The sequence below is a fragment of the Mustelus asterias genome, chromosome 18 (genome assembly GCF_964213995.1).
Source record: "Mustelus asterias chromosome 18, sMusAst1.hap1.1, whole genome shotgun sequence".
NCBI classification, from domain to species: domain Eukaryota; kingdom Metazoa; phylum Chordata; class Chondrichthyes; order Carcharhiniformes; family Triakidae; genus Mustelus; species Mustelus asterias.
The window spans coordinates 59,768,998-59,782,925 of record NC_135818.1 but is presented as its reverse complement, the minus strand read 5'-3'; the positions used below and the strand labels follow the sequence as shown (position 1 = coordinate 59,782,925).

The 13,928-nt window shown below is 41.3% G+C and overlaps 1 protein-coding gene across 1 annotated transcript in view; it reads left to right on the top strand.

The window, feature by feature from the left end:
• degs2 (delta(4)-desaturase, sphingolipid 2) overlaps nucleotides 1–13,928 on the top strand; it is a 64,834-nt gene that overhangs the window by 11,785 nt on the left and 39,121 nt on the right. The window contains exon 2 of the mRNA XM_078234110.1: nucleotides 7,479–8,221. Within this exon, the coding sequence (XP_078090236.1) occupies nucleotides 7,479–8,221 (743 nt within the window). The remainder of the gene's footprint in view (nucleotides 1–7,478; nucleotides 8,222–13,928) is intronic.

Here is a 13,928-nt window from a genome sequence, read left to right as displayed (position 1 = left end):
GGCATGAATTTCACTTTTCTGCCTGCCCCCCCCCGGCAACTCCCCGCCCTCCTTTACTTTTGATTCCCTTGTCAATCAAAAGTGTGTCGAACACAGCCTTAAATATATTGAGTGACCTAGCTTGCACTGCATGCTGGGGGTAAGAATTCCACAGACAAATGGTGAAAGACAAAATTCCTCCCCCTTAAATGGGAAATGCCTTACTTAGAAACTATGACCCCAGATCAAGATTACCCCATGACGATGGTTGTCAACCCTCATGGAATGATTATGAGTCCCCCCCAGAATTGGCTTCAATTTATCCATGGCCAAACAAAGCACTCTGGGAGCATGTCAGCTTCTTGCCAATGGTGACAGGATAAACTGCCAGTCAATCGCAGCCCAGCCGAGTACCACCTGACCTTCTCTGCACGAGTCACAGCTTTGCTTGCATACCACCTGATCTTCCCTGCATCAGTCATTGACTGTCAGCCAATCATAGCCCATGTTCTGGTTTCTCCTGACCTTCCCTATGTCAAGAATCTACTCCCCACACTTGGAAAGCCCAACTCTGCGGACACCACTTGAGGGAAATACCCAAATGTCCTATATGTTGCATCATCAGTACTCCAATGAGTTGAGGTGATACCCACTTGGGTTGTAGAGCTGGAGGGGAGGGCGCTGAATATGAGCCAAGGTTAGGCTCAGCTGAGACTGGCTAGATGCTGGTATGGTGATTAATTAGGGTTATTAATGTTATTAATTAGTTTTGGATTGAATTGTGGTGACTGGGAAGACAGCGGTGCGCTGCGAATTTCTATCACTTGAGAGCAACTGGCAGGGGAAGGAATCAGTAGTGGAATTTAGCGGAGACAGGTTCATTCCTTCTCACTCAGTGAGAAGGCCTTTTCTCCTGTCTCACCCACTCACACTACACTGCCAGCTTTCTGTGATGTCACTTCCTCTTCCCATGCGTCACATCCACTGTCTTTCCGTAGAATCCCTACAGTGCAAAAGGAGGCCATTTGGCCCATCGAGTCGGCACCGACCACAATCCCACCCAGGCCATATTTTGTAACCCCACATATTTACCCTACTAATTCCCCTGACACTAGGGTCAATTTAGCATGGCCAATCAACCTAACCGGCACATCTTTGGACTGTGGGAGGAAACCGGAGCACCCGGAGGAAACCCACGCAGACATGAGGAGAATGTGCAAACTCCACACAGACAGTGACCCGAAGCTGGGATTGAACCTGGGTCTCTGGCACTGTGAGGCAGCAGTGCATACTACTGTGCCACCGTGCCATCCCATGATGTCCATCATGACATTTCCGCTGATATCCTCTGCAATATGGCCAGCGTTGGCAACCATACCCATAATTGGAAAGATTCTCTCAGCATTTACACTTTTAATCTTTTAGGCTTCAATAAGATCATCTCTCATGTATTTGGACCTCTTCTGGCCCCAACACCTCTTACTGCTAGATCAACCTAGCAAGAAAGTCTCAACAACTTTCTGGTTCAGGTCCATGGTTAAAGTAGCAGTGAAGCCCAAATAATGTAATTGAATCCAATCTGCATAGTTAAAAAAGGCCCATCTGGAAATTGACAAATGTCCTGTTTTCCTGCTCAGGAAAGCAAGTGAAAAATGTTGCTTGTATTGGCCAGTGAATCAGATGGGCTTTTTTTAATGGTACACCCATTCAGCTGGGCCAGCGGGGTTAAAATTGCCCACATGATTTTCACACTGCAGTCACAGCCCTCCTCTTTCATCACCATCTTCATTCCGCTCTCTAGCTGCTTATTTGCTGAATCAGGCTGTGCACGCATAGGCATCCTGTTGAAGCCAGAACTATTCTGCAAACTCTATGTCGTAGCACCCGCCTCCAAAATATCATCAACCTCCTTGCCGACTCTTTTGACTATAAGCTTCTACGCATCTCATTTCTCCCAATGATGGCAAAGCTGTTGTCTTTGTCCTAATGTGGAGATGCCGGCGTTGGACTGGGGTAAACACAGTAAGAAGTTTAACAACACCAGGTTAAAGTCCAACAGGTTTATTTGGTAGCAAAAGCCATAAAGTGCAAAATACTTGTGGCTTTTGCTACCAAATAAACCTGTTGGACTTTAACCTGGTGTTGTTAAACTTCTTACTGTCTTTGTCCTACCCAGATATCCTAAAACCCCTCTGCCTTGTTATCCCTCATCCCACCTTTAAGTGCTTTTGAAAGGCCACCTATTCAACCAGACTCCAAACTCTTACTCAGAAACCCATTGTCAATTCTCTCCTTCTCTGTCTTGGAATGCCACCTGTGTTCCTATTGTCATGACAATATTATAAACAATGAAAACTGCATTTCAAAAGTTACCTTTTTTAAAAAATGGACTGATTCAAAATGGACTCTGAGGGAGTTACTCTGTTTTGTGGATTTAATCATAATTCAATCTCCTGTGGAGACAAAACAAATTTAAAGATGAGGAAGATATTAAGAATTTGATGAGTGCTTGATAAATGTTAATAGATGCCATTGACTCTGATAGTTTCCCTTCACACACAAAAACCTTAACTGATAAGAACTCTAAGGTGTGAAAAACCACCACAACATAAAGGAGGAGGATTCTGACTGTGATTAAAGTTGTCACCATGCCTGATTTGGAAGATGACTTGGCATTTGTTACAGGGTCGCATGATACAGTGGCTATCTTTACTCCCTGTTAAAATAGAAATCTGCTATGAGCAGACAGAACTCCATGATAGAACTTCACCACACAGTTAGAGAGGGACCAACAAGCACAGCCATGTGAACTGCTGTGATCAGCCAGTCTAAAAAAAAGACCAAACTACAATTCCTTGAAAGAAAAAAATAATTTTCCCCCTCCCCCCATGTGGTTCCATCTTCAAGTTTACCTGAGAAAACCAATGTCCTTCAGAATGATGATGGGAGTCATTGTATCTGCCGTGAAATCTGTGCAATTTCAAAGCCTTCACTTCTGACGATGTAAAAATGCAATTAAGAAACAACACTAGGCCTGCATTGTTTAAACTTTAAAGTTTATTTATTAGTGTCACAAGTAGGCTTTCATTAACAATGCAATGAAGTTACTGTGAAAATCCCCTAGTCGCCACACTTCAGCACCTTTTCGGGTACACTGAGGGAGAATTTGACATGGCCAATGCACCTAACCAGCACATCTTTCGGACTGTGGGAGGAAACTGGAGCACCCAAAGGAAATCCACACAGACACGGGAGAATGTGCAGGCTCCACACAGACAGTGACCTAAGCTGGGAATTGAACCCAGATCCCTGGCGCTGTGAGGCAGCAGTGCTAACTACTGTGCCATCATGCCGCCCACTGCATTGAAACAGAGACTGTGAACCATTACATTTTATAAGTACTGTTTTTAACTTCATTTTTGTACCTAGTTTTGGTGCATGTATGAGAGTGCTGTTTGAAGAGGGAATGAGACATTATTAACCTTCAGGGCAAGGGTGTGGAAAAATAAACCAGTTTTTCTGTTTACAAATGGCATGCTGCTGGGTTATTTAGGATTGACCTACACACTCCATGGGTTAGAAACACACACATTCATATACAAATATAAACAATCACAGGCAATAAAAGGTAACACTGTAAAATTGTCTGTGATACTGGTATATAGAAGAAAATAATTGCAGGAAATGAACTTGAGAAAAAGTGAAATGAAAGAGTCTGATACCACAAACTGCCAAAATGGAATTTTGAGCAACTTCTAACTGGAAGAGCAGATGTGGAATTGAGAAATCAATCTCAGTTATCAGTTATTCATTGATTCATCAATGGCTCAAATCTTTGATGAGCTTGATACAGCTTCTGTGCTAACAGAAGCAGATTGAGGTCCATGCCCCTGCTGCCTGATGCCATTCAAGGGTACCAGGGTTTTGGGGAATAGTCAGGAAATTGGATTTGGAGTCAAGATCAGATCAGCCTTGATCTTATTGTATGGGGCAGGGAGAGTTGGGGGGGGGGGGGGGGGGGGGGAGGGGGGGGTGCTAGTTGGCCTGTTTCTCTGCCTGTTTCTTATGTGTTCATAAGAGACACTATAGTTAAGAAAGCCCACCAACGCCTCTACTTTCTCAGGGGGCAACAGAAATTTGGCATGTCTGCTAAGACTCTCACCAACTTTTACAGATGCACCATAGAAAGCATCCTTTCCAGATGTATCACAGCTTGGTATGGCTCCTGCTCTGTCCAAGACCGCAAGAAACTACAAAGGATCGTGAACTAGTTTTTAACTTCATTAAGTTAATGAACTTAGTCCAGTCCATCGCACAATCCAGCCTCCCATCCATTGACACTGTCTACACTTCCCGTTGCCTCGGAAAAGCAGCCAGCATAATCAAGGACCCCACACATCCCGGACATACTCTCTTCCACCATCTCCTGTCGGGAAAAAGATATAAAAGTCTGAGATCACGTACCAACCGACTCAAGAACAGCTTCTTCTCTGCTGCCATCAGACTTTTGAATGGACGTACCTCATTTTAAGTTGATCTTTCTCTACACCCTAGCTATGACCGTAACACTATACATAACACTGCACTCTCTCCTTTCCTTCTCTATGTACGGTATGCTTCATTTGTATAGTGCGCAGGAAACAATACTTTTCTCTGTAAATTAATACATGTGACAATAATAAATTAAATCAAATCAAATCAAATCAAAAAAGAATTCCCCACCGCCACATTGTTATCAATTATTATCACTCTGAATGGGATGTTGAGAAAAACAGCAATGGCTTCTTATTATTTTGATGTTTGATTTAGAAAGCAGAAGTGAACCTCATGATATAATAATTCTGATGATGATGTCAGATTGGAAGGTTGAATACATGGAGAAAGTTCTAGATATATCACTAGCTAGAATTTTGCACAAATTCAAATATAGCCATCTTTTCTTGCAGGAGAAGTGTGGAGAGAAGGGGTTGGATTTTCCCATTGGAGGAAGGAATTGGGAGTGGGACTGATCCCATATCTTTGTCTCTAGCCAGCTGGGAAAAACAATTTTCACTGGGTTAGCATCTTAATGACCCTAGGGACAGGTGTGCTGCCCAATTAGTGGTCACAAACATGCAAGTAGAGGCGGGGCACCAGGGGAGTTGCTCAAAATGCCATTCTTGCAGTTTGTAGTATCAGACCCTTTAATTTAATTTCCAGTGCAAGTTCATTCCATTGAATCTTTTCCTTATATAACACATATCAGGAACGTGGAAAACATTTCAAGACAGAGAAGGAGAGAAATGGCAATGAGCCTTTGAACATGAGTTTGGGGTCTGATTGAATAGATGGCCTTTCAAAAGCCCTTAAAGGTGGGATGAGGGATAACAAGGCAAAGGATTTTAAGGTAGGGGTTCTGAGTAGGACAAAGATAATCAAAGCTTTGCCATCGGTGGGAGAAATGAGATGCATAGAAGGTTGTAGTTAAAAGATGGGATGGGAGAGGAAACAGTTACCTAGCTAGGGTGGAGTAGTTTTGTGGAGCGATTTGAACTATTTGAGGTTGTGGATTTTAAAATTAATAGATTGGGAATCGTGGAGTTCAATGATAAAAGGAGAGAAGGGCAAGGAGGGTTTAGAATGGGTAAGGATGCAGGCAGTGGAAGTTTGAGTGATTTATGGTCACCAGAGGGAGACTTTTGAGAAATCAAGTTGGGAGGGGGCTAAAGCTTGCATGGACATTGTTGTAGCTGCAATCTGTGTGTGGTCTTAAAAACAATGAGAGAATCTTTATCTTCAAAGTGGCCAGGCAAATGGAAAACTGGGAAATGGTAAGGGAAGATTGGTTATGAAAATTGCATTGCTACTTAACCATGTCTTTTGTTCCCCCCAAATTTTCACTTATTTGCATTCAATAAAGCTTTTTCAATGCTGCCGACCCTCTTTCTTTCCAAGCTGCAGCTAGTTAGCTTCAGAGGGTTTCTAATGGTCTCCCAGCCTCATGTACATCTCAGGAAGTCAGAACGCACTCTCTTAATGAGCTCCATAATGACCTCTACACCCTCAGTTAACGGGGTGGGTGATTTCACTTTTCCTCCCAGCCCCAATCCCCCCTCCCACCCTTGGGAAAGTTAACAGAGTTGGGAACAGAGGTGGCAGACCAGCGCACAGGCCATCAGTGCCAGTTCTATGACATCCTGCTTATTTTGTCTGATTTGGGATGGGGAAATCCCGCTTAAGATCTTAAACACACCTTTTCTGAGAATGAGCTCTTTTTGCCTGTCAGTTTGAACAAGAAGCAGGACTAAGCCATTCGGTCCCTCTCTGAGCCTGCTCCACCATTTATTAAGGTTATAGTTGATCTGATAGTAACCTCAAATCTACACCCCGCCCACCCCAATAAACTGTCCCTCTCTTGTTTACCAAGAATCTATCCACCTCTACCTTAAAAAGATTCAAAGCCTCTGCTTCCACTGCCTTTTCAGGAAGAGACTTCCAAAGACTCACAACCCTCTGTGTGAAACAAATTCACCCCATCTCCATTTTAAGTGACCCCCTTGTTCTAGAGTTTCTGACAAGAGGAAACATCTTCTCAACATCCACCCTGTCAAGACCCCTCAGGGTCTTGTATGTTTCATTCAAGTTGCCTCCTACTCTTCCAAACCCCAGTGTCTGCAGCTCAGCCTCCACCTCCTAAACTCTGAGCCAAATCTGCTCGAACTTCAAACACTTCCTGCAGATATTTGTTTTGGATCAAACTGGCGTCCAGGAGCTCCCACATGCTGCAGCTGTGACACATCACCTTTCCTGCCATCCTTAATGTTCTTAAGTTCATAAGATATAGGAGCAGAATTAGATCATTCGGCCCATCGAATTCGCCCCGCTATTCGATCATGGCTGATATGCTCCTCATCCCCATTTTCCTGCCTTCTCCCCATAACCCTTCAACCCATTACCAATTTAAAATCTGTCTAACTCCTCCTTAAATTTACTCACTGTCCCAGCATCCACCGCACTTTGGGGTAGCGAATTCCACAGATTCACAATCCTTTGGAAGAAGTTGTTTCTTCTCAACTCTGTTTTAAATTTGCTATGTTGTGGAGATGCCGGTGTTGGACATGGGTAAACACAGTAAGAAGTCTAACAACACCAGATTAAAGTCCAACAGGTTTATTTGGTAGCACAAGCCACTAGCTTTCGGAGCGCTGCCCCTTCATCAGGTGAGTGGGAGTTCTGTTCACAAACAGGGCATATAAAGACACAAACTCAATTTACAAACTAATGGTTGGAGTGCGAGTCTTTACAGGTAATCAAGTCTTAAAGGTACAGATAATGTAAGTGGAGAGAGATAATGCCCCTGTGAAACACCTTGAAACATTTTACCAGATAAAAGCACTATAATAAACACATGATGTTGTTATCGTATAATATACTTTATAGTGGTACTTTTATGTTCAATCATTACCTGTGTTGGCATTTGACTCAATAATATTCTGTTGTATTTTGTTTTGTCCTTGCAGCCAAGTATCCAGAGATCAAGTCACTAATGGGGCCAGACCCTAATCTAAAGTGGATTGTGTCTGGAATGGTCCTTACACAGACCATTGCATGCTTCCTTGTGAAAGATTTGTCTTGGAAATGGATTATATTCTGGGCTTATGCTTTTGGAGGCGCCATCAACCATTCATTGACTCTAGCCATTCACGATATCGCTCATAATATTGCATTTGGCAACAAGCTAGCAAAATGGAACCGGTTGTTTGCAATGTTTGCTAATCTACCAATTGGGTTGCCTTATTCTGCATCATTCAAGAAGTACCACATAGATCATCATCGATACCTGGGTGGCACCGGCTTGGACGTAGATATCCCAACAGATATTGAAGGATGGTTCTTCTGCACTCCTTTTCGCAAAATAATTTGGCTTATTCTCCAGCCACTTTTTTATGCTCTTAGGCCCCTTTACATTAACCCAAAACCCATGACAAAATTGGAGGTGTTGAATGCTGTGGTGCAGTTTGCATACGATTTTCTCATCTACTACCTGTGGGGGTTGAAACCAATAGTATACTTGATAGCTGGCTCACTCCTATGCATGGGTATACATCCAATCTCTGGACACTTCATTGCTGAACATTACATGTTTCTGAAGGGGCATGAAACCTACTCGTATTATGGTTCTCTCAACTGGATAACCTTTAATGTTGGATACCATGTCGAACACCATGACTTTCCCAGTATTCCTGGCAGCAAGTTACCATTGGTAAGTACATGAATTAGAGAAATTGCTTTTAGGGATTTGCTGATGGATAAGTGAGTGAATGCACCATATGGGTTGGTACTAAACTGTACAGTGCAGGAAGACCCAAGCTTATGACCTAATATATGTTGAGGTAGATGAGCTCAATTAAGGTAACAATGATGACACTAAAGTCCATTGTGGTATCCCAGGCTTTGAGGGTAAAAAAAAATCAATCCATGTTCCTGCTGTACTGGCCCAATGATCTTAGCTGCAAAGGGTGGGTGTGAGTTGTCAAACAAATACAGGGCTGGGCTCAGCAAATCCCACGTTAGCTAATGACATTCTCTGGCCAAGCTTACAAAAATAGCTGAGGAACTGAAAGGTTGCTTGTGACTTTGGAACTGCACCCTAACATGAGTCACCATTTTCAAGGGAATATTGAAGCAATATATTGATACAGTAAACATCATAAAAAGCTAGCTCTTCACCATACAAAAGATAACCAATGTCCCACTGACGTCACTAAATGTGCATCAGTCATTAACATTAACTAAAAGGAATGGCAACATTTCAGTCGAGTCTTTTCCCCTCATGGCCATCCTGAATTGCACAAGGGGTTTCTAATAACATAATCTTCATTAATATTACATGATAGAGCACTTAAGCTGAATGTTTTTAAAAAAATTCAAGGCCTGTGTGTTAAAATTAAGATGCTTTAAGTCAAATAATTGAATTCTTAGAACCTGAGGTGTAACTCGTGACGGTCATGTTTTGTAGTTGCAGCCTCTTGTTTAGCTGATTGTTAGAAACCTAAATATACCACCCTGTTTGGTTAAGAATTTCAATACCTTAGAGCAGGAAAATCTTAGAGTGAAGAATGTAACACTTTATCTGTGATAAGCTGATTTCTAAGAGCAAAATGAGCAGGACTGGGCCTTCAAGCCCTCATTTATTAAAATAATTTAAAGTTTAAAGTTTATTTATTAGTGTCACAAGTAGGCTTACATTAACACTGCAATGAAGTCACTGTGAAAATCCCCTAGTCGCCACATTCCGGTGCCTGTTCAGGTACACTGAGGGAGAATTTAGCATGGCCAATGCATCTGACCACAGATCTTTTATTCTCAATAACAAATCCTACAATATCACTAATGCATTATTATTCCTATGTGTAGTTCAGAGCATTTAATAAAGATTGTGTTACAATTCATATCATTAGAAACCACTCGTGTTGCTCAAAGGTATATAGATTTCTTTTTATTTCCATTTTCTACCATCTTTTTTAATCTTGCCAATGATTTGTTCCTACTAAATTTACAAAACGGAGCTACCTTGGATATTCTATTTCATCAAATGATAGGTTTTGCCATTTTAAGAGGTTGTATTGTCCTCTGCGGAGTTTACAAAAAGCTTCAGTTCCTGAAAACCCCTGCTTTAAATATTCAAATTTGGAAGTACATCACTGGTTATTTGGAAGGCTAATACATGTTACTGTGTAAATAATTACAGTGTGGTTTTCACAGAATTTAAAAAATATATAATTTTGCTGTTTGAACTTTCTTCATTCCCACTCAAACTACATCAGTGCATTGCAGCTGATGTCATTCATAACTTTAGGGGAGGCGATGGCCTCGTGGTATTATTGCTAGGAAAATCTGCTAACATTCTGGGGACCTGGGTTCGAACCTCGCCACAGCAGATGGTGGAATTTGAATACAATTTTAAAAATCTGGAATTAAGAATCTACCGTGAAACCATTGTCGATTGTTGGAAAAACCCATCTGGTTCATTAATGCCCTTTAGGGAAGGAAATCTGCCATCCTTACCTAGTCTGGCCTACATGTGACTCCAGAGCCACAGCAATGTGGCTGACTCTCAACTGCCCCGCCAAGGGCAACTAGGGATGGGCAATAAATGCTAGCCAGCCAGCGACGCCCATGTCCCACGAATGAATTTTTAAAAATCTTGATGCTAAAAATGGACAATAAGTGACAATGTTTCTTTGATAAGTCAGTGAAATAGAAAAAAGTGGGAACAAATTGACTTTATGTATATATCGTGCTAACAATGCTGGAAGCACAGTGCACAGTTACCACCAATTAAAATCTATTTTGTTTACAACATGTTAGGATTTATTCAGTGTAAGTTGTGCAAGTGTGAACTTTGATACATATATTTTTATGCCCAATAATTCAATTCTGGTTTTAGCTGTTGAAATATATAATTCAAAAGTAAAAATCTATTTTCCAGCTAATCAAATAGTTTCTCACATGTTATTTCATTTTTTAAATGAAATTAATATTAGAAATAGATTTATTACAATAACTATTTAAGGACTGGGTGGCACCATAAATAGGCACAGGCTCTTCACACAGATACAGCTTTGTGTTCATGGGAGTCTCAATTTGCTATCCAGTGGACCCTTTGTGAAATAAGTTTATTCATTCTCAAGCCAGTTACTAATGGGCCAATACCTTAGAGGTTCATAGATGTTGGATGTTTTAAAATGTCCCTGACCGCTTCATTAATTTGATAATCTCACCTAGATAGGCTATTGAGGTGGAAAAGGGAAAATCTACCATGGACAGAAAATAGGTTGGTTTTGAATTTGGATGTTAGGAACAGAGGAAATATTGGACTGGTTAGTCAGTTTTGTGGTCAATATTCATTTATAGATAGTCAACCACTGCTGCTTTCAGTCCTCTTGAATTTTATTGCAATATTGGCTGAAACTTGAGCTGCTTAGTTATTGAACTTCACTCCATAATCACAGTTCTATCCCTTATTAATATGAATGTCATGTTTTGTGATAGAAGATTAAAAGTGTAAACAAGACAATTGTCCAAATGTTGATGTCTTATGCAATGGTAAATATGTTGTATAAAAATGTTATTTAATACATTGACAATACAGTGGATAGATGTAAGATGGGGATGGTTAGGGTAAGATCACATAGATGTGTGACTGACCAACAGAGGGCTCTCTTATCAGAGTAAGAAGTCTCACAACACCAGGTTAAAGTCCAACAGGTTTATTTGGTAGTAAATACCATAAGCTTTCGGAGCGCTGCTCCTTCGTCAGATGGAGTGGAAATGTGCTCTCAAACAGTGCAAACAGACACAAAATCAAGTTGCAGAATACTGATTAGAATGCGAATCCTACAGCCAGCCAGGTATTAAAGGTACAGACAATGTGGGTGGAGGGAACATTAAACACAGGTTAAAGAGATGTGTATTGTCTCCAGACAGAACAGCTAGTCTTCACATCATCTCTTATCAGATGCAGGGTAAACGTGCTTCTTTATCGATGGGAATGAGTGTTCCTAAATAGAGGATTGAGGAGCCAAGAGATACAGGGCCATGACTTTGGAGTTCCTCAGCGTCAGATTTGGGGATTACCAATGCTGATTTCCATTCTGAGGCCCACAAGTTAGCAGCTGATCTGATAACTCTTGAAGTTAGGAAGGAGCAATGATCAGAACTATTATAATTTATGCCCCAAAGACCTCTTCCTGCATTCTGTCAATACCACAGGCAAATTGGACTAACAGAAATGCAAATATTATTTTGAATGACAAACTTTGTGGTTTTATGTTGCGCATTTAAAAGCGGCATCTCGGCCTTTTGGCTAAGATGCAAATGAGCCCAAGTCTTGGAGGAGGAACCTCCCCCTTCTCCAATCAGCTTGGCTCATGTAGATCGGGCCCAGGACAGGGTGGTTTGGTCGCTTGCCCTGTCTTGTCAGCCTGGATCGGAAATGTCTCAACTTGTTGAGACTCTGAATTGGATTTGATTTGATTGAATTGGAAAAGTATTTAAAAAAAATTGCTAGAATGGCACCAAGTAGCTTTTTGCCTGACATTGTAGTCTCATCTCCATTATTATATAAAATATTAAGCACAAAAAAATCACTATGTGAGGTATTAATGCAAACAAATGTGTGTGTTAACCTTCTGTGAATTAACAGTATTAGAAAAATTTGAATGGGAAAAGGAAGTAAAACTCATTACAAAAATAACATTGACATTCATTGGAGTTGCCTGTGGAAGAGAAAAATAAATTCAATTTTAAAATGTTTATACTGTACCCTTAAAGTTACAAAGCCAATGCTCAGAGTGGACTGGGCAGATTCAAATCCATTCCATCCTCGCTCCAAAGCCCAAATTTCAATTCCAGTTGAATCCAATTCATGGTTCCCTCAAGAGAGACAAACAAGATCCAAACTGACAAGATAAGGCATTGCACCTTATCTTGGGCTCGATCTGACACTTGAACTTAGCCAAAAGGCTGATAAAGGTCAAAAAGTTTTTAAAATAAAGGAATGTATTGATACAGCAATTCTTCTAGCCAGACTAGCTGACAGTGGTACTCCCCATGTTGATTTTAACTGCTGGTGAACTTATTTGAGAGGTTGTGACACACTATTGTGGTGTGAATGGAATGTGGTGTGAAGGCTGCAACACAGACAGTAATTAATGAGCTGACAACCTGCCTGGATTTGCAATCGTGTGGCAGGAATCGCACATCAGGCTATTTCCCAACATCATGATCCAACCTTCTGCCCAGCAGTGCTTGCCCACGTTATTTCATCATGAGTTGGCAGGAATGGGCTGGGGTCAGGGCTACTGCCTCCTGAAGCAGGGCAGAGGTGGAAACAGTGGTGAGCAGATGTCAAGGTGGGCAGAGAAGAAGGCCCACCTTGTTTCCCAGGGACCTCAGCTAAGCACTGTAGATGTGTTAGGTACCTTAGCCTTTGCCCCTCACCTAATCAATTATGGGGAAAAGGTGGTGTAGTGGTAATGTCACCATCCTAGCAATCCAGAGACTGAGGTTAATGCTCTGGGGACAGGTGTTCAAATCTCACCTTGGCAGTTGGTGAAATTCAATTAATAAATTAGAATTTTAAAGCTCCTCTAGGTAATGGTGAACCATTGTTGATTGTTGTAAAAATTCATCTGGTTCATTAATGTCCTTTAGGGAAGGAAATTTGTTGTCCTTACCTACACTCTGAAATGGTGGGGTAAGCCACTCAACTCAAGGGCAGTGAGGGATGGACAACAAATGTTGGCCTTGCCAGTAATGTCCACATCCCATGAAAGAATAAGATTTTTAAAAAATGTGCCCCTCATCCCCACAGCCAAACCCCACCCACTCTATAACCCCCACTCCTTTATTCCCCTATATCTCCCATGCCCACTGAGCCAGAATCCACTATAGACAAACTCATGAGTCCTAGAATAACATTGGGAAGTCTTGGAGATCTTCATTAATCTGTCATTAATAAGCAAACACTCGTTCAAACTCCATTTGGAAATAAATGTAATCCTCTTAGATGCTCATAAAACTTCAATCAAAGACACAGCCATTCAAACTCCACTTGAAAAAAAACTTAATCCAATTAAGTGGTCATAAAACTGTCAAAATAAACAAACAGCCCTTCAAAAGCTGTTTCAAAATACATTGTCTTCTTAACAGTTCATCAACCCAATAATCAAAGTAAAGCTCACCATGCCCTTGGCAGTTGTATCAACAAACATTGCTGAGCTGAATCCATTAATGGGGTTTGGAGCTCAGCAAACATTCATAAGAAGATTCCATTGCATATCTGTGTCAACAAAGTCTCCAGAGCTCAATATATTAAATCCTTTGAAGCAGTGAAACTGATATCATCTGTAGCATTACTTCAAAGGCTGAACAGATGGCTGACTTTTCAATCAATGAAAACGTCA